The sequence below is a fragment of the Oratosquilla oratoria genome, chromosome 3 (assembly GCF_046742065.1).
Source record: "Oratosquilla oratoria isolate Oo_2021 chromosome 3, ASM4674206v1, whole genome shotgun sequence".
Lineage (NCBI taxonomy): Eukaryota > Metazoa > Arthropoda > Malacostraca > Stomatopoda > Squillidae > Oratosquilla > Oratosquilla oratoria.
Genome location: NC_134779.1, coordinates 40,719,026 through 40,744,604, shown reverse-complemented (window position 1 = coordinate 40,744,604; position 25,579 = coordinate 40,719,026). Strand labels below are relative to the sequence as shown.

Here is a 25,579-nt window from a genome sequence, read left to right as displayed (position 1 = left end):
AATAACAGGAAAACTATTGAATTGAATGGAGGATTCTCTACAGGAAAGAAAATGAGTGGTGCTCAGAGACAAATATTCAAATTGGGAATGAGTAGTGGTGTCCCACAGGGGTCAGTACTAGTTCCAATAATGTTTGCTGTATATGTAAATGACATGGATAAAGGCATTGAAAGTTACATGAACTGCTTTGCGAATGACACAAAGTTATTAAAGAGAATAAACTCAGAAATAGACTGTGACTCATTACAGAGTGATCTGAACAAAGTCTCAGAGTGGTGCAAGAGATGGGAGATAGAATTCAACATCAAGAAGTGCAGTATAATTGAATTTGGAAAAAGCAAGAAGAGAATATCATGACAGTATAAAACTGATGGAAAAGAAGTAAAGAAAGTAAATTCTGAAAGGGACCTAGATAGAATCATCACCAAAGACATGTCTCTAGATAAACAAATAAATAAAATAGTCAGAGAAACATACAATTTGTTGAGATCAATAAAGGTGGTCTTTAAATACCTGGATAAGGAAATGATGAAGAAAATATTACAAACACTGATAAGGCCAAAACTGGAATATGCAGTGCTGATATGGTCACCCAGTACAAAAAAGAATACAAGAAAATTAGAAAGAATACAAAGAGCAATGACAAAGATGGTCCCAACACTTTCAAACCTGACATATGAACAAAGACTGGCCGAACTGGAATTGCCAACCCTGGAACAAAGAAGAGAACAAGGGGACCTACTAATCATCTACAGAATTATGAAAGGAAAAGAATGCTTTGATAGAAAGGACTTATTAAAGTGGGACGGAGGAAAAACATGAGGACATGCAATGAAACTCAAAAAGGATAACTACAGAAGAGACCTGAAAAAGAACAGCTCCCCATACAGAGTGATAGATATATGGAACAAATTGAATGAAAAAAATAGTGTGCAAACACAATACAAGATTTTAAGAACAAATTTGATCTTGCAAGATACAAAAACAGGTCACCACGAGCACAGCTCCCCTTCCTGAATAATAGAACTAGGTAAATACAACATATACATTCTCTATCCATCTATACACCAATAGGCTTCTACCCCCTTATAAGGAAAGTAACCAACCAAGGCACCCACCCCACTACAATTCATCACCCACTTCTATTTCATCTTAGCTCTTTGTGAATGAAAGGTCATTCTTGTCCCTGCTCACTGCCAGGGTCAGAAGCAGTAGAGCAAGAAACAATGAATTGCAAATGAAATGACAGCATACAGCAGGCAATACTGTACTACAGTGCCAATTTAGTGATTTGTTTCCCTGCCACACTGATGGTTTACCCTAAGTGCAGTGTTAGTACATGTAACAAATATTATCAAAATGTGGTAGGCACTTGATTTAAGTCAAGGTATTAAAAAAAAAAAAAAAAAAGTATTTCCAAAAACCACGCCCTGTTCAGTGGAAGTTTACATTGTCTTCAAACCTACATTACTGCAAAACTGAAAGTATATGCCGATTATTTAGTTTTGATTTTAGGTCAGATTGTGAGTTATGATATCTCTTTTAACTTGTTTACATTTTATTGAGAACCCCCTGCAGGAAGTGCACGATGTAAACAAAACTACAGAAACTCATCACCATCATAAGGGTAAAGGAAACAAAGATCTAATGCACCTACACTTTGACCTGTATATCTTACCCTTCCTCTATCTGCAGCTTCTTCAGCAGTTATGATCTTTAGAGTTGTAGTTTTACCAGCCCCATTAGGACCAAGGAGCCCAAAGACTTCACCTGCCTTGACTTCAAGAGAAATGCTTTTCACTGCTACATGCTCTTTACTCTTCTTTACACCTTTGCAAGAAAATGTTGTGCTCTCTTCTCCTTTCTTGTATGTCTTGCCAAGATTCTGGAGCAAAAAGAAACATGTTATTCTGTATTGACTTAACATCTATATGGGTGGTACAAGGAGGATGGGAGGAAATAGAAGGAAGAGTAGTAAGTGGTAGGATAATGAAGCAAAGAAGGTTGTAGAAGAGAAGAAACAAGCATTCACAGATTGGTTACGAAATAGGATGAATGATATGAGAAGTACAAAGAAAAGAGAAGTAAATCATAAGATAAAGGAGGCAAGGAGGAGAGCAGATGTGAAATGAGATAAGAGTATGACAGAAAATTTTGAAAGTGATAAAAAGATGTTTTGGAAAGAAATTAAGACAGGAAGAGGAGGCAAATAGTTTAGGGAGTTGCTAAATACGAAAGAGTATAGGGAGGGAAAGGTAGTTACAGTAGGAAATGTTAAGAAAATGACAGTGATGAGTGAGGAAAATGGAGGAGAAATAAGGAAAGATGAGGTGAAAGCAGTTATTAAAATTATGAGGGCAGCTAAGGCAGCTGGATTAGATGGGTTTCATGCAAAGTGTCTAAAAAAGGGAGGTACAGTGATCGTGGACTGGTGAGGTTGTTTAATGTTTGTCTAAAAGAAGGTAGTGCCAAAGGACTGGAAGAGTGCCAGTATAGTTCCACTTTACAAGGGAAAAGGGGATAAGTGTGAGTGTAGTAGTTTCAGAGGGATCAGTATGTTAAGTGTAGTTGGGAAGGCTTATGGGACGGTTTTGATTGAGAGGATTAGGAAAGGAACAAAGGGAGTAATTGGTGAGGAACAGTGTGGGTTTGGGACATGTAGGGGTTGTATGGATCAAATTTTTTTTTAGTAAGGCTGATATGTGAGAGAGTTTTATGAAAAGGTAAGGATGTTTTTTAGGCATTTATGGATTTGGAAAAGGCTTATGACAGGGTAGATAGGAAGGCATTGTGGGAGGTATTACAGATATATGGGGTAGGAGGAAAGCTGTTAAGAACAGTCAAGAGTTTTTACAGGAATAGTAGAGCTTGTGTTAGAATCAGAAATGGAGAGAGTGGTTTGAGGAAAAGGTGGGACTTCGTCAAGGATGTGTTATGTCACCTTGGCTATTGAATTTATACATAGGTAGGGTGGTGCGAGAGGTAGCAAGAGTAATGGGCCAGGGACTTTAGATGGTTAAAGAAAATGGAGAAAAGTGGGAGATAAGCCAGTTGTTGTTTGCTGATGACACTGCACTTGTAACAGGATCAGAGGAGGGGTTACAAAAAAACTATAGAAGCATCTTACTCCTATCACATGAAAGAAAATCTATGAGAGAATTTTGGAAAATCAATGAGAGATTTGGCTGAACATAAAATAAAGGAATCTAGGAATGGTTTTAGATCATCATGTGGAACAACTGATCATATTTCTACATACATACATATACCAAAGGCTTTTCCCCCCTTATAAGGGAGATAGCCAAAAAAACAAAGGCATAGAAACCACTCCCACCCATTCCATCTCCTACATACTCCACTCCCCTCTACCCTCCCTCTTATCTTGGCACCTCCTGGATTACAGGTCATCCCTGCATCTTGTCCACTGCCCTGGGTCAGAAGCATGGGAGAGAGAAATGTGACACCAATGGTGCTGGCATATGCAGATGATATTGCTGTAATTGCAAACAGTTGGGGAAAGTTACAAACTGAAATGGGATTATGGAATGATATATTGAACAGATACAAGATGCAGATAAATGTTGCAAAAACAGAGGCAATGCAATTAGGCAGAGGACAACTAGTGGGAAAAATTATGGTGGAAGGAAAACAACTTTTTCAGGTTGAACATTTTAAAATATCTGGATGTGAAGTTCTGTGAAAATAACAAACAACAACTGTCTCTACCTATATCTACATTTTACCATGTATGCAGCTTCATGTCCAGCCAAGCTACAACTACCTCCTACATCTCTACTATGCAACTCTCCACTCTCATATGCACTCCTCTTATACTACACCTCACTCAGGCAATGGTCTCCACTGTCCAGTCTTTCTCACAGCCTATTTGCATCTAATCTGTAACCATACTAGACTGCTCATTACGTGAAGCCTACACATCAACTTCATTCATTGTCCTGTGTGACACCTCATAGGTCTCCAAAACAAGCTACATATCAGCTCCTACACAGTACCTTCTTGAGCTATTTCCTGTGTCATCACATGGCTAGTCATCCTACTGACTCACTTCCTGTTTCTATGGCATACTCACACAGGGACCTGGCAGCCTGATCTCCATGATTCATAGCTGCCACCAATTACAGTTAGCATCACCTCCTCCCATCCGCCACCAGCTTCGTTTCTTATTCATACACATCACCTTCCAGCCTCCTCCACCTCCCTCCCACCACCAGTTCCTAACTCAGACCAGCACAGGTCTTCTGAGTGCTCTGGCCTCTGTGCTTATCCATCCCATTGCTGCCACCATATGTTGAACTTCTACAGCCGACTAGACAACATATCTACTATCAAATCTACCAAGCCTTCTACTCCCTTCGACCAGCAAGCAGTAAGCATGTACGCAGACCTCACAGCCAAGCCCAGTCGGCCCACTCACATTGTGCTCCTCGAAACACCTGGCATCTCCCAAGGGGATTAGCCAGACCAGTCCATTGTCTAGGAGAAGACCTCGCCACAAGCTGCACTCAGAACGATTGCCTTCATCGCCGGCAATATTATATTTTCCCAAAATGTCATATAAATACTTCTGTACAAATGTCCACCTATTGTAAATCTCACCACTTCTTTCCTCTCCTTTTTCTCTCTCTATACATACGAAACAGACTCCTGTAAATAATCTCCTTCACTGGTAAAACAGAGTACTGTCTAAATTAGGGTTTCTCAACCTTTTTAGCCATATCGCCCCCATTTTCAATTGGGAAAAAAAAAAGGATCACCTCCCTTAATTAGAAAACAATAAAAATCATTGCAACAATGATAAACAACTAATTTAAAATGTTTTACTCACATTATGTTTTAATGAAGGTAAAGAAAAAAAAAATTCTTCACAAGCAATAATGAATCGTACAATTAACTAGATATTTTTATTACTTTTGTGAAAGTTAGAAGCAATGCCTGTTACATTTTTCGTCCCCCTGAGCTAAAAAATCGCCCCCATTGAGAATGACTGGTCTAAATGATATCCCATTGGCAACCTCACCACACTACTTGTATATATGTCCTTTCCATGAATAAAGCCGGGAATCTGGGCATGAAGATAGTTGAGGGCACTCACTCTGCATATCTCTTTCCCTTGCTCCACATTATTATTATTATATACTTAACCGCTACCAACTAGAGGAAAACTATATGTTGTAAGCAACACATATGTTATTGTCACTTACTAAACATAAACACAGAATCCCATATCCACTTCCAAATGAAAAAGATATCCCATTTCAGAATAAAAAGACAATATATACCTCCATACTGCAACTGATCTTAACATATGGTAGTTACTTTAGTCAGGCAGATAAGTGACAAAATATCATATGATTGTTCAAATTGGATTAAAAGCATGAAACTTGACCAAATGTTAGATCACACCCTTATGAGATTTTCTGATATGAGGCCATCTCAAATTCTGCCCAAGAAACAAATGGCAGCTATTTTCCAATATGGCAGCTAGTACAGAATATAAATTTTATCAATCTGGATATTAACTTCAACATTACATGATTCTAGTGGTTTACTGCTTTTATATTTATAAAATGTTTACTATACTAATGAAATGTATCTAACAGAGCTGCTCACTACTAATTTCATGTTAAAAATACAAAAATATAAGAATCCTAAACCACTTATACTACCAAGGCAGTGGGCAAGATGCAAGATTGTAATGGTGACATATTCCTTGTGTGTTGTACATACGTACTTGTAGTATTATTAAGTATTTATTGTAGTATTATTATGTATTCATTGTGCATATTGATTTGATTGTTGCCATTGTATATTTGTGTGTGCATTTTTCTTTGAAATTGAACCGTGCGATTCGTGTTTGTTTGCCCGCCAATCTTGGCGACCCCACACCAGTCTTGTTCTCACTTCTAAAGTGTACGCACGTTTGTTCGTGTCGTGAAATATTTACTTTCATGTTGTGAAATATTTACTTTCGTGTTGTGAAATATTTACTTTAAACATATGAACCTATTGTTTCATTTAAAGCCACCCTATACAGATGACCTATCATCCAGGAGTAGCCAAGAGGAATGGAGAAGGGAGAATGGGAGTGGAGTAAGTAGAGATGGAATGGGTGGGAGTGGATTTTATGCCTTTGTTTTTTTGGCTACCTCCCTTGTAAGGAGGAAAAAGTCTTTGGTATATGTATTTATGCATTTTTGCTATACGAGATTTTTGATATACTATTCAAAAACATTATAGATTCATATTCATCAACCATATATCAACCAGTATTTATTTCAACAGTGCCTTACACATCAAGTATGTCGCTAATTTTATGACATAACATTTCTATTTATTCTTGGGGTCTTTATTGTACACTTTACAGATTACAAATGGTGGGAGAATGAAATCATGGACTTAAGGAAGAAAATTGTTGAACTAATGGATTGCTTAGCACAAGCTAACATTGAAATTTCTGACCTAAGAAAAACTATCTCGGAACTAAGAAACAAGATTAAGGAAATTAAAATTTATATCAGAGGTGAAGAGTGAAAATGAAAAGAAGAAAATTAATGATACTACCAATAGCGACAACTTAAAAAAAGAGGTAAATAACAAATATAAGAAATGACTGAAAAAATTGAAGAGAACTTAGGTGAGGAAAGTATCCAAAAAATTAAGAAATGGAAGGAAAACATAGAAAATAAAAAAATTGCCTTCAAAGAAAGAGTCCAACAAATGCAGGAAAATGCAAAAGACACAATTATCCAAGTAATTAATGAAAAGGTAAATTGGGTCAGAGATGCAGTGAATAAGAAAAAATGTATTGTGGTATATGGAGTAAATGAAAAACATGGTCTGGCGAGGTACATGAGAGAAAAAGAAGAAAAAGGACATCGATGATGTGTATAGAATTGGTCATTATTCTAAGGAAAGAAATCGACCCCTAAAGATAAAACTAAGATCACAAATGGTAGTAGAAAGACATATTTGAAAAAGTAGGTAGGTTGGCAAGGAGTGAACATTACACTAAGATATGGATAAAAACAGAAATGAGTATTGAGGAATTAGAAAAAGAGAAGACACTAAGAGATGAAATTAAGGAAAAAAAGTGAAGAGAACAGAGACCGAAAGCAAGGAATTTTATTGGAGAGTAATCAACATGAGACTGAGAAAATGGTACATCAGAATGGGTGAACCAAAGACAGAAAAAAAAGATGGAGAAAGGAAAAAATTAAAAGTAGCCTATACTAACATCGTCGGATTAACTTCAGGACTGAATGAACTTAATGATTACCTGTTAGAAGAAAAACCAGTCATAATGGGAATTGTGGAGACTAAACTAAGGAGTGCAATACCATCCATCAATGTTGGACAAGGACTATACAATTACTGGATTAAAAACAGGGACAAGAAACGGGGAGGAGGAATCATGTTCTTGGCCAAGAAAAATTTGAATGTGATAAAAATTGTGGAGGGTAAAGGTAATATAGAACTGATCATGATAAAAGTCGAAGACAAGGACATGAAAAGTAGAAAGTTTGTGGTGACTTATGTGCCCCCAAAAATGAACGCTTGGAAAGAGAACGAACATATGAAAATGCTAGAAGATACAAGGCATTCATTAAATGAGATACTAACGGGTAGAGGCAACCTGGTAATTATGGGGGACTAACTGCAGAGAAATTTGTTGGGAGGACATGACAGTGAAAGGCAGAGAAGATTTCTGGGGTAATGTATTACTGGACATGACCACGGAATATACAATGACACAGTGGGTCAGTGAAAACACCAGATACAGAAATAATGAGGAGCCGTCGAGACTAGATTTAATATTTACAACAGAACCTGAAATTGTGGATAAAATACAATATAAGACACCAATAGGAAAGAGTGACCATAAATTTATTGAGACTGAACTAAAGGAAGAAATATACATGGAGAGAAATGAAAAGCATAGGAAAGGAAGATTAATGTACAACAAAACAGACTTTGGAAAACTAAAGAAATTCCTTCAGAATGCAAATTGGGAAAAATTTTACATGGAAGAGACAAAAGTGGAAGAGAAATGGGATATCTTGATGGATTTTTACAATGAAGGGGTGAATAGGCATGTACCAAGACAGAAGCTAGAGTGTACATTAAATGCTGGTTCAATAGAAGATGCAGTGAGGTAAAAGATAGAAGGGACAGACTTTGGAAAAGATGGAGAAAAGACTAAAAAAAAAAAAAAAAAAATGAATATGTAAAAACGAAAAAAGAGGAACAAAGGAACTATGAAAAAGACATTATAGATAAATGCAAAGAGCAACCCAAACTATTCTATCGAAACGTGAACAGTAAACTTAAAAATAAACAGGAAATGGTGAAACTACACCAAGGAAATATAGAATACACGAAAGCTTCTGAAATGGCCTAAGTCATAAATAATCACTTCAAGTATGTTTCACTAGAGAGAAGGCACAATATTGGGATGAAGGAAATGAAGTGCGATCTCCCCCCATGAACAGGATAATAATAACACATAATGGGAATAGTGGAAACTAAATTGAAGTGTACTCTACCACCCAACACTGTGGGACAAGGTTGATACAACTGCTGGACAAAAATAGAAAGGATAAACAGGGTGGCAGAGTATCAATTTTGACTAATAAAGATTTAAATGTAACAAAAATAATTGAAGGAAAAAATGATATAGAATCAATAACGATACAAGTTGAAAGCAAATATATGAAGAGTAGAAAATTTGTAGTGGTGTATGTGCCCCCCAAAACACAGTCATGGACAGAAAGTGATCATTCCAAAATATTAGAAGATACAAAATACAAATTAACCTATATACTGAAGGACAGAGGAAATACAGTAATTATGTGACTTAAATTCAAAAGAAATATGTTGGGAGGAAATAACAGTGAAGGGTGGAGAGGAACTCTGGGGCAACGTCCTGCTTGACATGACCATCGAATACACAATGACTCAATGGATAAGGGAAAATACCAGATACAGAGTAGTAAAAAACCATCAAGGCTGGATTTAATATTTACAACAGAGCCTGAAATTGTCAATAAAATTGATTACAAATCTCCGATAGGAGTGACCATGTACTAATAGAATTTGAGTTGAAAGAGCAAATGGATCAAAGCAGAAATAATAAACATAATAGGAAGACTAAAGTACAACAACAAAATTTTTGAGACACCCAAAAAATTCTTCCACAATATGTACTGGGAAAAATTCCTAAATGAAGAAACAGGGATGGAAGAGAAATGGAGTATACTAAAAGAAATTTATGAGGGAGTGAATAAATACATACAAAAAAAAAAGGAAAGAACATAGATAAAAAGCTGGTACAACAAAAAATGTAGTGAGGCTAAGGATAAAAGAGATAAAACTTGGAAGAAATGAAAAAAAGACAAGAAAACAAGCAAATGGCTAATGTACATCAAACTAAGAAATGATTATGTAAAAATACACAGAGAAGAAAAGAGAAAGTACAGAAAAAAAAAAATAGAAAAATGCAAGGAAGAACCCAAACTATTTTACAGGTATGTATATGTCAAACTGAAGAATAAACAAGAAATAGAAAAGCTGCTTCAAGGTAAATACAAATATACAGAAGAACTGGAAATGGCTGAAATTATGAACCATTTCAAATTAGTATTCACAATAGAAAACTCACCTAATTATGAGAAAATAGAGAGATATCCCCCTCAATGAAAGAAATAATTGTAACACAGAAGGAAATCAGTGACCAAATCAAAACCCTTGATGTTAGAAAATCACATGGTCCAGATGGAATTGCTTATTGGATACTGAAAAATGTATGGAGGGATTAACAGATAAAAGAAGCAATATAATTAAATTCTCACTTAAAGAGGGAAAGGTGCCACAGGACTGGAAGAATGCAAACATTGTACCAATTTATAAGGGAGGAAACAAGGAAGATCCATCAAATTACAGACCGGTCTCCCCGACAAGCATAGTAGCAAAAAATTGCAAAAAGGTCATCAAAATTAGATGGGTTAAACATTTGGAAGAAAAAGCTATTCTGAATCCAAATAAATTTGGATTCAGACAAGGAAGATCACGTACAACAAACCTGATCTGCTTCTACTTGAGATTAATAGATATAATACAAGAGAGAGATGGTTGGGCAGACTGTGCCTTTCTGGACCTACAAAAGGCATTTGATAAGGTACCACACAATAAACTAATAAGGAAGATAAAGTCAATAGGTGGCATCAGAGGAAAATTATTGGAATGGATGCAAGACTTCCTGACTGGGAGGAAAATGAGAGTAGTAATTAGAGACAAATTCTCAAATTAGGAAGACATGATAAGTGGTGTCCTGCAGCGATCAGTGCTGGCCCTGATCATGTTTGCCATATACATAAATTACATGGATGAAGGAGTAGAGTGTTATATGAATTTCTTTGCAGATGACACAAAAATACTAAAAAAAAGTAAAAATGGAGGAGGATTGCAACTCATTACAAAATGACTTGGACAAGATCTGGAAATGGACTCAAAAGTGGGAAGTGAAATTCAATATCAAGAAATGAAGTATAATGGGATTTGGAAAAGTAAAATTAGAATATCAAGAGATTATAAAATTGGTGAGGAAGAGGTAAAAAAAAGTTAACTCGGAAAAAGACCTTGGAGTGATGATCAGCTAAGGCATGACACCGGACAAACATATTAATAAAATAGTCGGAGAAACCTACAATTTATTGAGGTCAATAAAAGTGGACTTTGCCTATTTGGATGAGGAATTTATCAAAAAAAATTTGATTACACTAAAAAGACCAAAACTAGAGTATGCTGCAACAATGTGGACACCCAGTACCAAAAAGAATATAAAAAAATTAGAAAGAATACAAAGAGCAACAATAAAACTGGCACCAACTCTTTCCAATATAACATTTGAACAAAGACTGTCTAAATTAGAATTACCAAGTCTAGAACAAAGAAGGGAAAGAGGAGACCTACTATCTACTGAATCATGAAAGGAATGGAAATCTTAGATAAGAATGATTTATTGAAATGGGACAATGGAAAAACAAGAGGATATGAAAAGTAACGCAAAAAAGATAATTACTGACGAGATCTAAAACAGCTTCCCACACAGAGTGATAGATACTTGGAAAAAATTAGACAAAGAAATAGTGTTTTAAACACTATTCAAGATTTTAAGAAAATAAATTTATGCTGAAAGATAGATGGGTCATCACGAGCATAGCTCCCTTCCTGTATAATACAACTAGGTAAGTATTAACAGTATGTATTAATAACCAATAACTATCATAAGTTTCAATTGTAAGTTCTAATGAAAACTGTTCTTTTCTATTTGTAGGATTGACTAAGTGTGATGGGAAGAGGGCCAGTAAGAAGCACAAAATAGCAGCACCCTACATTCATGGGTCTCAAGACATACAGGCAACAGACTTTTTATGGGAGCTTATTGTAATATGTAAAATTACTTATGTGAATGTATATATGTACCCAGTGGTGGATCCAGGATTAAAATTTGTAGGGGGTGCTAACCTGAATTCCTCCCTCTGAGTAGCCTGATGTATCAGAAGTCTGAGGTATACTTAACTTAATAAAAAAAAATCAGATTGTTCTGTATTTTAGACATATATAATATAATGTATATTCGTTTTATATTGTTACACGCTTGTGCTAGTCAGTGATAAGGCACTAGCACGCGTATACTCTCGCATAGAGAGAAATTATTGCAGGATCCGTGTGTAGTGTTAGTGCACATGGACTCATGGAAGTAATGAAAAATAAAAGTAGCTTTAAAAAACAGAAATACAAACAAAAATGTATATAAACTTATGAACCTGTTAATAAAAGTATCTAAATTACATTAATAACACACAGCATTGTTCATGGGATCTCACACGAACATCAACCTCCTGTTTTTTTTTTTTTTTTGCAAATACATGATTCATACAATGATTCATGGAAGAACAAATTTTTTGGGGGGGCTTCAGCCCCCTCAGCCCCCCCCCCCCCTGGATCTGCGCCTGTATGTACCGTATTTTTCGGACCATAAGGCGCGGGCAAAATCCTTAAAATTGGCCAAAATTGGGTGGTGCGCCTTATCGTGAGGTGTGCCTTATGTGTGGCTTCATTGCAAAAAAATGCCTCTGACAGTGACATATTATTTTCACACGTTTCGTAGCTAGCCTGCCGACAGCGACAGTGCATAAGCCTAGCAAAAGTTACAACCAAGTTGTAACCAAGATGCATGTATCTTGACAAAAAAATTGCGAAAACATCAACAGTTTTCGAGTCCATGTCACCACATTCATTAACGCTATCATGGCTATGACATGATAGTGTCTACAACAAAGACAGCCATTTTACATTGGTCTAGTCTCGCTCCACTCCAACTGTAGTCATTTGGGTATTTTTTAAGTTTCAACCATGGGCGCAATATAACAATAGAAAATTAATTATCAATTTTGTAAATTAAAATGTATCAACGTAATATCCAAATTTGTGGGCGGAAAAAAAAAACCTTGCTACAAGCAAATACAGTATGCTAATGAAAGAAGTTGGTAGCAAAGGAACTGAAAACCCCGCAAGCTGAGAGAGTCGTTGAAAAACCCACCAACGTCTCTCACGACGACGACAACAAGGACGAGCCGGATGACATTTAGTGTGCAGGTAACGATTTATTAACATAGGTTAGGTTAGACGTCGGCATCTATCATAAATATGGCGTACCATTTGTCCGACAAGACTTCGTTACTTACGAAATCTGTTTTAGTAACTTTTTTTGTTTTTTATTTCCGCTCACAAAATTGAATATTACGTTGATACATTACAATTTACAAAATTAATAATTAATTTTCTATTGCTATATTGCGCCCATGGTCGAAACTAAAAATTTACCTTCATTTGTAATCTTGTGTTTTTAAGTGAATAGAGAATTCCAGGAATAAAACTGCTAATGCTGGTTTTATTCCCAACAATTCCCATAACGTATTTATGTTGTTTTTAGGGGTATTGGTAGGGCAGACCATCCATGGAGGTGGTCTGATTTCACTGACCAAAATAAAAAAAATATATCAATTTATTTTTGTAATTTTGCTAAATCCCAACCCATTTTTCTCATTCGACAACGAAAATGATCAGTTCTGAATGCACTCACATAAGCATGATTATCCAATGACGAGACCAGCTGCGCCTTATGGTCAGGTGCGCCTTATGTAAGAAAGGGGAATAGCAAATTACGGGTGTCCCTTATGGTCCAAAAAATACGGTAAGCACCGAGAGGATTTGCGCTAAGAAGTTGTAAACATGTGTTGGACGTAACCCATGCGGAGTAGGTAGTCTTGTATTGGCACTGATTGAAGACTCATACACTCTGTTTCATGTGTATATTTTATTATAATATTTAACCATATTTGGTGTGTGACTTTTATTTGCCACCTTGAACATATGTAACAATTGTGGTGGCAGTAGAAAAAAAATTGTGACACAATATAGTGACTTTAAATAGTGCATTACTGAACCCTAAGCTTCCCAAATGTTCTTGTGCATGCTTTTTTTTTTTTTTTTTGGTCTTTCCCTCATTTTCAGGCTAGGTTCGGACTATCAGAATTACAGAAGTACAAGGAAACTATTACTAAATTGTAAAACATTCTTGTGAAAGGGTAAAATGTGAAATAGTGGATTACTTCATATTTGTGAGATATCACCCCATCCTGCCTTCAAAGTTTGTGCCTTATCTCCTGGCTACCTCCATCAGCCCCTGCTGTATTGTCAGCATGCTCCAAGACTCTTCAATGTCTTGTTATGTAATTGCTGTGTTCCCATGGATGGGCACATGGATGTTGTCAGATGAGTATTGACTTTCGAGTCCACGCAGTATCCATTAGTTGCCACATTCTTAGGGCCTAATTGAAGTATTATAGTTACCCCTTGCCATCCTTCATTATCACTTAGTATTATGTATTGTGAGAGACTAGTTCATTTAAACAATAGTGTGAACATTGTGACAAATGTGGATAGGAGGTAAAGGGAACACGGGCTGAGGGAAATACTTTTATTCCTGACTAGTTTTGTATGAGTGGCTTCTTCAGAGGAATAGTGTTTGAAGCCAAGCTGGTCAATATATGTATGACAGAAAAAGGGAATGTGGCATTGTGTCTGGTTGGTACCCCACTTGACGTCATCTGCCGGTGCGATGAGTTGTCGCAACGAGTGGACGAAATATCCGCCTGTTGGTCATCGCGTGTCTGAGCTGTCCGTCTGGATCAGGGGCTCTGTGTATTTGTCCAAAATGATGAAGTGTGTTGCTGCTTTAGCCCATATCAATTCCCCAGTCCTCTTATTGATGTTATCCTGGATATTGACGAATACGGACTCCATCGCCTTTCATCAACATCCAGGATAACATCAATAAGAGGACTGGGGATTTAATATGGGCTAAAGCAGCAGCACGCTTCGTCATCTTGGACAAAATACACAGAGCCCCTCATCCAGATGGACAACTCAGACATGTGACAACCAACAGGCGGATATTTTGTCTATTTGCTGTGACAACTTGTCACACCAGCAGATGACATCAACTGGGGGACCAACCAGACATGACATATTGCCACATTCCCTTTATCTGTCTTATATATATATATAACATATATGTATATATTTTGACCAGCTTGACATCAAACACTATTCCTCTGAAGAAGCCACTCAGGTGAAACTAGTCAGGAATAAAAGTATTTCCCTCAGCCCGTGTTCCCTTTACCTCCTATACTTAAACAATAGTGTCTTTTTTTTTATATTACCAATGTTCATATAGACATGTTTTTGTAGATATGGGTGAGCCAGGACCATGTCCATTGCTGTTGATCTGCAGCTACACCCTGTGTGGATAAGAGCCATATGACATTCAATGGTCTCCTATCCTGTCTTCTGATGATACTTCTTCATGAAACAAGTTTCCCTTTCCAAGTAGATGACGCCTACAATTTTGCTTGTATTTTATATGTATATTTTTTCTGTGTATATATTCCTTAGAAGTGGTCAAACCATACCAGCCCCCCCCACTTTGTAATCTCAGTATGTCTAATGACAAAGTCTCATCCTTTTTTTCATGGTAACACAATGGCACCCCCAAATATGCCTCACCCCACTCTTACTCTATTACACCAGGACCCCCATGTTATCAAATTCTCTGATGAGGATCCTAATTACATTGCATCTGCTTTCTTACAGCAATGCGAAGATAGTACCATCAACACTAATGTCATTACAGAATCAGATAAAATTTCTTTTGTAAGGTCTCAACTTGCTAATAATTCAAGCTTCTGAGATTATGTCAGCTTCATGCATCAACCCTAGAGCTTTGAACTATGATTACAAAACTTTCAAGGTAAATTTTCTTAAGAAAATGCTAACTTGATAGGTGACAATTTTCTCTGGTGCTAAAGATTGGCTGATGTGCTTGCTTCCTCCATGAGCACTGAGGATTTTATGTATGCTCAAGCTAGAGCCAGTACAGTATGAAGCATTAGATTTTTTGCTAAATTCACACTGGACAGATAAAAATTCCATCACTAGATTGATTCATACTTGTTTTGGAATATCTATTTTACATCTTGTTCCTTACTCCTTCTGAACAAAGGATTGCTTCTTCTCTTAGTTATCAGCCAGATGAATCTTTACTCTCATTTGCAACAAAGCTTTCTAGGAAGTTAAAAGAATTGCCTCATTGTGCAATGAGATAGGCAGTATGTTTGTGAGAAGAAAGATGGATGTGTTGGCTTTGAGTGAATATAAGTTGAGAGGGAGGGGCGAGTTTGAGTTTGGGAGTGTAGTTGGGAGGTTCTCAATAGTGAAGAGACAGCGGCGGTGCCAGGAATTTTTAGTTGGGGAGGCTAAGGGGGGACTGAGCAAATTTTTAGGGGGGCTAATAGTAATATGATAATACACATATACTATCCTCATTTCTGAAGGGGAGGGGGTTAATGGTAGGGTAAGCACTGATGGCTGACAAATCTTTAGCCCTGGCAATTAAAAATTCCACTTAATAAAATTATTTCAATGAGTGTTTTAAATTTTCCTTGTCCACTGCCCTGGGTCAAAAGCAGTGTCGCAAGACACAGCACATCCACAGCAAGGCCGCTTCATTAAATCGGTGACCCCCCCCCCTCTCCGTCCCCCCATTGCATAAAATGAGAGGACGGGGAGAAATCCCTTCGGGCTGCGTCAAATTTTGCTTACACATACTAGGTGCAGGGATGACCCGTCATTCAGGAGGTGCTAAGATAAGAGGGAGGGTGGAGGGGTGTGGAGTGTATTCAGGGATGGAATGGGTGGGAATGATTTTATGCCTTTTTCTTTTTGGCTACCCCCCTTGTAAGGGGGAAAAAGCCTTGGTGTATGTATGTTTTAAATTTTCAATTTGCTCATTTCAGTTGGGGGGGCTAATGGGGGGGGCCACTTTTTAGGGGGGCTAAAGCCCCCCCCCCCTGGTGCCGCCACTGTGAAGAGAGGACAAGGATGAGAAGGGGTGGCTATACTAGTAAGTGAAGAGATAGGTAAATGTGTCGTGGAGTGGAAGGAGCTTTCTTCAAGGTTAATGTGGATAAAGGTGAAACTGGGAAGGGAGATGTGGGATTTGTAATTGCATATGGACCTGGTAGTGAGAAGAGTGTAGAAGAAAGGGAGGCCTTTTGGATAGATTCAAATGAGTGAATAAAGGGATTAGGGAAGAACATCAATGTAGTAGTATTGGGAGACCTTAATGCTAGGGTAGGAAATGAACCAGTAGAGGGAGTGACTGGAAAGTGTGGAGTTTCAGGAAAGAATTGTAGTAGAGTTGATGGTGGACATGTGTCTGGAAGGAGAGTTGACGACAGCAAATGTAGTGTTTAAGAAGAAAGTCAAGCATAAATACACATGGAAGAGGGTGGTGGATGGAAGGGTGGTAGATAGAGTGTGAATGGACTATGTAGTGGTGAATAGGAGTATAGTGGGAAGAGTGAAGGATATACATGTTCTAAGGGGAGAGAATGGGGGAATATCAGATCATTTTCTGGTGGAAGGTAAGTTGAGAGTGTAGGATAGATGTAGAAAGAGGAAAAGGACAAAAGGTAGGGAAGTGTATAAAGTGAACTGCTTAAATGAAAAATAAAAGGAGGAGTACAAGAAAAAGCTGAGAGAGTGGGAGGGGGTGAAGAATAGAGTAGAACTAGGAGTGGAGGAATGGAGATGGTTCAAGAGGGAGTCACAAGGTGTGCAAAGATGCAGTGTGGAACAAGGAGGACAGGAGGAAATAAAAAAAAAAGGGTAGTGAGTGGTGGGATGAGGAAGCAAAGAAGGGTGTAGAAGAGAAGAACTTTCACATACTGGTTAAAAAATGGGACGAGGGAATCTTATGAGAGGTACAAAGAAAAGAGAAGTAAAGCATAACATAAAGGAGGCAAAGAGGAGAGTAGATGTAAAATGGGGTAAGAGTATGACAGAAAATTTTGAAAGTAATAAAAAGATATTTTGAAAAGAAATTAAGAGAGGAGGAAGAGGCGAATCAAATAGAGAAGAAAAGGTAAAAAGTGCAGATTGAGAGATGATAATGGAAGAGATAGCAGTAAGAGGAAGATGGGCACAGTATTTTAGGGAGTTGCTAAATGTGAAGGAGGATAGGGAGGGAAAGGTAGTTGCAGTGGGAAGTGCTATGAAAATGACTGTGATGAGTGAGGAAAATGGAGGAGAAATAAGGAAAGATGAAGTGAAGGCAGTTGTTAAGATGATGAAAGTGGGTAAGGCACCTGGTCTGGATGGATGCCATGCAGAATGTCTGAAGGGGGTACAGTGATGGTGGACTGGCTGGTGAGGTTATTTAATATTTGTTTCAGAAAGGGTAGGGTGCAAGAGGACTGGAGGAGTGCCTGTATAGTTCCACTTTACAAGGGAAAAGGGGACAAGTTTAAGTGTAGTGGCTTCAGAGGGATTAGCTTGTTAAGTGTAGATGGGAAGGCTTATGGGAGGGTCTTGATTGAGAGGATGAGGAGAGAAACAGAGGGAGTAATAGGTGAGGAACAGTGTGGGTTTAGGACAGATAAGGGTTGTGTAGATCAGATTTTTGTGGTAAGGCAGATATGTGAGAAAGCTATAGGAAAAGGTAAGGATGTTTTTTGGGCTTTTATGGATCTGGAAAAGGCTTATGGCAGGGTAGACAGGAAGGCAATGTGGGAGGTATTGCAGATGTATGGAATAAGAAGAAAGATTTTAGGAGCTGTCAAGAATCTTTATGAGAGTAGTAGACTATGTGTCAGGATTAGAAATGGAGAGAGTGAGTGAATTGAGGTAAAAGTGGGACTTCGTCAGGGATGTGTTATGTCTGCTTGTAGCAGAATCAGGGGAAGTTAGTTACAGATTTTGGGAAGGTGTGCGAAAAAAGGAAGTTGAAGATAAATGTGGGTAAAAGTAAGGTGATGGGATGTACAAGGGGAAAGGATGGCAGCAGACTGGAAGTGAGTATTAAGAGAGACTGGAAGAAGTGGATAGTTTTAGATACTAGGGTGCGAATGTGGCAGGAAAGGCAGGAGTGGAGGTAGAATGTAGATTGAGGGAAATGAATAAATACCTTGGTGGATTAAAAAGTGTAATGAGAAATAGACATTTGGGAATGGATGCTGAGACTGTATGAAGGTGATTCTGCCGACAGCACTGTATGGGTCAGAAACATGGAACATAAGAGAGGAAGAGAGGAGTTTGAATATATTTATTTTACCTAATTGTATTTTACGGTACAAGAGCTATGCTTGTACTGACCCGTTTTCGTATCTCTCCAAATCCAGCTTATTTTTAAAATCTTGTATAGTTTTGGCACTCACTGTTTCTCCATTTAGTTTGTTCCAGACATCAATAACTCTATGTGGGAAGCTAATCTTTTTCAAATCTCTTCTGTCCCATTTTAATAAGTCATCTCTATTAAGAATTTCCATCCCTTTCATATTTCTGTAGTCAACAAATCACCTTTCTTCTCTGTTCCAGTGTTGATAGATGTAATTTCTCCAATCTTTGTTCGTATGTCAACTCTGATAGTGTAGGTGCCATTTTTGTTGCTGCTCTTTGAATTCTTTTTAATTTTCTTATGTTTTTTTTGTTTTGTTTTGTTTTCCTAGGTGCCCATAGTGTTGCAGCATACTCTAGTTTAGGTTTTATTAGTGAAACCACTATTTTCTTTACCATTTCTTCATCCATGTAGTCGAAGGCCACTTTCATTAATCTTTATAAGTTAAAAGTCTCTCCAAATAATTCATTGACATGTTTATCAGGTGTCAAGTCACTTGAGATAATCACTCCCAGGTCCCTCTCTGAATCAACTTTTGTTATTTCCTTGTTACCAATTTTATACTGCCCCAATATTCTATTTTTGCTTTTTCCAAATTCCATTTCCACTACATTTCTTAATGTTAAAGTTCACTTCACACCTCTGACTCCATTCTCATATTTTGTCCAGGTCTTCTTGTAGCGATATTCAATCTTCTGTGTTTACTCTCTTGAGTAATTTGGCATCATCAGCAAAGAAATTCATGTAACACTTCACTCCCTCATCCATATCATTTATATATATGGCAAACATTAAAGGAGCCAATACAGAACCTTGCAGGACGCCACTTATCACATCTTCCCAGTTCGAATTTTTGTTTCTAAGTACCACTCTCATTTTTCTCCCACTTAAGAAATCTTTCATCCATTCCATTAGCTTGCCTTGTATTCCTATTATTTCAATTTTTCTTACTAACTTTTTATGTGGTACTTTGTCAAAAGCCTGCTACAAGTCCAAGAAGGCGCAATCTGCCCAGCCATCTCTTTCTTGTATTATCTTAATTAATCTCGAGTAAAAGCACATTAAGTTTGTGGTACACAATCTTCTACTTCTAAAGCCAAATCATTTAGGGTTTAATATCTTATTCTCTTCCAAGTGTTTGATCCGTTTGTTTCTGATCATATTTTGCATATTTTTGCTACTGTACTTGTAAGGGATACCAGTCTGAAGTTTGTAGGATCTTCTTTGTTTCCTCCTTTATATAATGGTACATGTTTGCATCTTTCGCAATATTGTGGTAATTTTCCGTCTTTGAGTGAAAATTCTATTATCTTGTATAATTTGTCCATTAGTTCGTCTATAAACTCTTTCAGTATCCAATTTCCAATTCCATCTGGTACATACGATTTTCTAACATCTAGGTTTTTTTATTTGGTCTCTTACTTCTTTCTGTAATGCCTTTATTTCTTTCATTTTTGGGGGTCTTTCTTGTTGTCCATCTTCCCAAATTTGTGAGCTCTCAATTGTACAGACCTGAAATATCTGATCATAACTTATGCCATTTCTGTGTCATCTACTGTATGTATTCTTTATCTCCTTCACGCAGTTTTATGATTTCATGTTTGTCATTTATCATTTACATATCTGTAAAAGAGTTTGGGTTCATCCTAACACTAGTCTATAATATCTTTTTCATATTTTCTTTTTTCTTTCCTGTATATGTTCACATATGCAGTTTTATGTTTGCTATTTGGATGTTTTTTGTCTCTTTTTCCATCTTTTCCAGGCTTTGTCTCTTCTGTCTTTAGCCTCACTACACCTTTTGTTATACCAACTCTTTAAATAAATATCTTTTTGCTTCTTTTTTGGTACATATTTATCAATTCCTTCCTTGTACTTTTCTTTGAATATGTTCCATATGTCTTCCATCTTTGTTTCCTCTTTGGAGAATTTTCCCAGTTTGTATTTTGGAAAAATTTTCATAGCTTTACAAAATCCATTCTGTTGTATATTAATCTTCCTTATCTATGTTTATCATTCCTTCTTACATTGTTTTGTTCTTTTAATTCAAACTCTATTAGTATATGGTCGCTCCAATTGGTGTTTTATACTCCATTTTGTTCACAATATCTAGTCTGAAGTTAATATTAAGTCCAGTTTTAATGGTTCCTCATTGTTTCTATGTCTAATATTTTCCTTAACCCATTGTGTTAAGGTGTATTCGATGGTCATATCCAGCAGAATGTTGCTCCAAAGTTCTTTTCCCACTTTTACTATCATTTCTTCCCAGATTATATCCTTTGCATTAGAATCACCCATAATTACTATGTTACCACCCTCTTTCAGTAACTCATTTAGCACATTCATTGTGTCTTCCAGTAATTCAGAATGATTACTATCAGACCAAGCCTGTGCTACAAATTTTCTGCTTTTCATATTTTTGTTTACAGCTTTAATCATAATTAATTCCACATACATTATCTTTGCTTTCATTTATCTTTGTCACATTGAAACCCTTTTTGGTCAATATCATGACACCTCCCTGCTCGTCTGTTCTATTTTTTGCCCAGTGGTTGTATAGACCTTGTCCCATCATACTTGTTGATAGAGGTCATTTCATTTTTGTCTACACAATTACCATGTCAGGTTTCTCTATTTCTAGAGAGTCATTTAGTTTGTTGATTCCAGATTTGTGTATGCCACTTTTAGTTTCATATTTTCTTCTCTTTTTTGGTTAAGTTTCCATTTTTCTGATATACCATTTTTTCAGTCTCAAGTCCAGTACTCTAAATTCTTTTTTTTTTTTTTCCATCTTCATTCTTTTCTCATTTCTATTGTTGGCGCCAATACTGAGAGCCTTGTCTTTCTCTTTTTCCTCATCACTCATTTCCTTTTTTATCCATATATGTTTGAATTTCTCACTGTTTGCTAATTTAACTGCTTTCAATAATACCTCCTCGACTATCATTTGAGTTCTTAGTTTTATTTTCAGAGGTCTATGTCGTTTCTCTTTTGAATATTTGCCTATCCTCTGAGTCTCATAAATTTCTTTGTCAAAATTTTGCCCTTCATCCTGTATTTCTTTCAAAATTTTCTTAACCGAGAAGTATGATAGGGGTTACTAGGCTACATAGAGTGAGAAATGTGGACGAGGAGAATGGGGGTGGAAAGGGAGTTGGGAGATAGGGTTGATGAAAGAGTATTCTCTCAATCAAGATGCTCCCATAAGCCTCCCCAACTACACTTAACAAGCTAATCCCTCTGAAACTACTACATTCACACTTGTCCCCTTTTCCCTTGTAAAGTGGAATTATACAAGCACTCCTCCAGTCCTCTGGTACTCTATCCTCTCTTAGTCAAACATTAAATAATCTCACCAGCCAGTCCATCATCACTGTACCTCCTTTTTTCAGACATTATGCATGGCATCCATTCAGACCAGGTGCCTTACCTGTTTTCATCATCTTAACCCCTTCCATACGGTGCCGCACACGTAGGCGTTATGAGGAGCAAGTGGATTCGCGACGCTGCCATATCGGCGTCTTGATTATATTTATTGTAGTCGCCCCTGTGTTTTTACATTCTCCCAAATGCGCCCTGAATCCCATTCTCTGTGGTTTTCAAAATTCGCGGGTGAAAGAGAGAACGATCGATATAAGCGGCGACTATATTTTATGATGCGAATATTATTACGTTACGTCATACGGCTGGCATTGGCTGCTGCCCGCGAGATTTAAGTCCCGTACTGAAGTGGTTAACTGCCTTCACTTCATCCTGCCTGATTTTTCTTCCATTTTCCTCACTCATTACTATCATTTTCTTAGCACTTCCCACTGCAACTACCTTTCCCTCCCTGTCCTCCTTTACATTTAGCAACTCCCTAAAATACTCTGCCCATCTTTCTCTTACCGCCTTCCCTTTCATTATCATCTCTCCATCTGAACCTTTTACCTTTTCTTCTCTACTTGATTCATCTCATCTTTCTCTCTTAATTTCTTTCCAAAACATCTTTTTATTACTTTCAAAATTTTCTGTTATACTCTTATCCAATTTCACATCTGCTCTCCTCTGTGCCTCCTTTATGTTATTCTTTACTTCTCTTTTCTTTATACCTCTCATATGATTCTCTCATCCTATTTTGCAACCAATCTGTGGAAGCTTGTTTCTTCTCTTCTTCAACCTTCTTTGCTTCCTCATCCCACCACTCACTACCCTTCCTTATATTTCCTCCCGTCTTCCTCTTTCCACACACCATCTTTGCACACCTTGTGACTCCCTCCTTGAACCATCCCCATTCCTCCACTCCTAGTTCTACTCTATCCTTCACTCCCTCCCACTCTTCTCTCAGCTTCTTCTTGTACTCCTCCTTTTCTTTCTCATTTAAGCAGTTCACTCTATGCACTTCCCTACCTTTTGTCCTTTTCCTCTTTCTCCATCTATCCTCCACTTTCAACTTAACTTCCACCAGAAAATTATTTGATATTCCCCCACTCTCTCCCCTTAGAACATATACATCCTTAACTCTTCCTATTATACTCCTATCTACCACTACATAGTCCATTAATGCTCTATTAACCACCCTTCCATCTACCACCCTCTCCCATGTGTACTTATGCTTGACTTTCTTCCTAAACACTGTATTTGCTATCATCAACTCTCATTCTAGACACATCTCCACCATCAACTCTTCACTACAATTCTTTCCTGGAACTCCACATTTCCCAACCACACTGTTTATGGGTTCATTTCCTACCCTAGCATTAAGGTCTCCCAATACCACTACACTGACATTTCTCGTTTCTCCCTAATCCCTCTATGCACTCATTTAAATCTATTCAAAAAGCCTCCATTTCTTCTACATTCTTCTCACTACCAGGTCCATATGCACTTGCTAAAACCCACATTTCCTTTCCCAGTTTCACCATCATCCACACTAACCTTGAAGAAAACTCCTTCCACTCCACTACACATTTACCTATCTCTTCATTTACTAGTATAGCCACCCCTTCTCTCCTTCACCCTCTCTTCACTCCTGAGAACCTCCCATCTACACTCCCAAACTCACATTTACCCCTCCATCTTGACTTAGTTTCACTCAAAGCCAATACATCTATCTTTCTTCGCACAAACATACTGCCTATCTCTTCCCTTTACTCTCATCTGTACTACATCTACACACATTAAAAGATCCAAACCTTAGGGTACTGATTGGAAAACTCCTAGACCCTCTAATACCTTTTATTTTTTTTAGGAATGTCCCCTTTGGGGCTACAGAGAGAAGGATGCCTAGTCCTGATCCCTGTCCCAGTCTTCTTACTTCTTACAATTCAAGTGGGAAGACTTGGCAGCAGCATTCTATCTCCCACCACAAGGTAGGCAAAACAAGGAAATGAATATTCAGAGAAATGGCACAGGACAGTAACAAGGGGTTGGGGGACAGCATAATGGAGGGACAGTCACAGTATAATAAAAGTGTCATCATTTCTCTGCGAGGAGAGTCCTCCTCTATCACAGACAAAATGATGTGTGGCTCTAGTCCATAGGGGTGCCCCATATAGACCCTAAAGTATCAACTGCATGCTACTTTGCCACAATAACATGCAGCCAATACCCCACACAGGGATTAACGAACCTTGATGTCAGGATATCACACGGCCCAGAAGGAATTGCAAATTGGATACTGAAAGAATGTAAAGAATTAATGGACAAAATATACAACATAATAAGTTGCTCACTCAATGAAGGAAAAATACCAAAGGACTAGAAAAATGACAATATTGTACCAATATATAAAGGAGGAAACAAAGAAGAACCAACAAATTACAGACTGGTCTCCCTTACATGCACTGTCGACAAAATTTGTGAAAAAAATATCAAGAATAGATAGATTTGTGAAAAAATTATCAAGGATAGATGGATATGGCATTGTAGCCAAAATTTGTGAAAAAATTAGAATAGATGGATACACCTAGAAGAGAAGAATATAATAAACCCGACACAATCTGGATTTAGACAGGGAAGATCATGTGCCACCAACTTAATCTGTTTCTACTCAAGACTTATTGATATAATACAAGAAAGGGACGGATGGGCTGATTGTGCTTTCCTAGAGTTACATAAAGTCTTCGACAAAGTAACACACAACAAATTTATAAAACTGAAAAACATATGAGGGACACAAGGTGAATGACTATATTGGATGGAGGATTTCTTGCATGGCAGTAAAATGATAGTGCTCAGAGAAAAGAGTTCAGCTTGGGAGGTGATTAGTGGAGTTCCACAGGGATCGGTATTGATTCAAATAATGTTTGCTATTTATGTGAATGACATGGATGAAGAAGTAGAATGTTACATGAGCTTCTCTGCAGATGATACTAAATTGCTGAGGAAAGTGAATACTGAAACGGATTGCGAATCACTACAGAGACCTAAACAAGGTTTGGAAAAGGAGCCAAAAGTGGAAGGTAGACTTCAACATTAAGAAATGTAGCATAATGGAGGTCAGAAAAAGTAAGAAAAGAATATCAGGAAAATATACAATTGGAACAAAGGAAGTAAAGAAAGTAGGATCTGAAAAAGACATGGTAGTGATTATCTCAAATGACATGTCTCCTGATAATCAGATAAACAAAATCGTTGGAGAATCTTACAACTTGCTAAGATCAATAAATGAAGAAATGGTTAAAAAAAAATACTAGTAACACTGATAAGGCCTAGACTGCAGTATGCTGTGACACTATGGTCACCTAGTACCAAAAAGAATATAAAGAAAATTGAAAG

At 37.4% G+C, this 25,579-nt stretch overlaps 1 protein-coding gene across 2 annotated transcripts in view; it reads right to left on the bottom strand.

The window, feature by feature from the left end:
* The window catches only part of LOC143022022 (cholesterol transporter ABCA5-like), a 385,392-nt gene that overhangs the window by 51,205 nt on the left and 308,608 nt on the right, over nucleotides 1–25,579 (bottom strand). For both annotated transcript variants that reach the window (XM_076179961.1, XM_076179965.1), the window contains one exon: nucleotides 1,679–1,885. In XM_076179961.1, coding sequence (XP_076036076.1) covers nucleotides 1,679–1,885 — 207 coding nt within the window. The remainder of the gene's footprint in view (nucleotides 1–1,678; nucleotides 1,886–25,579) is intronic.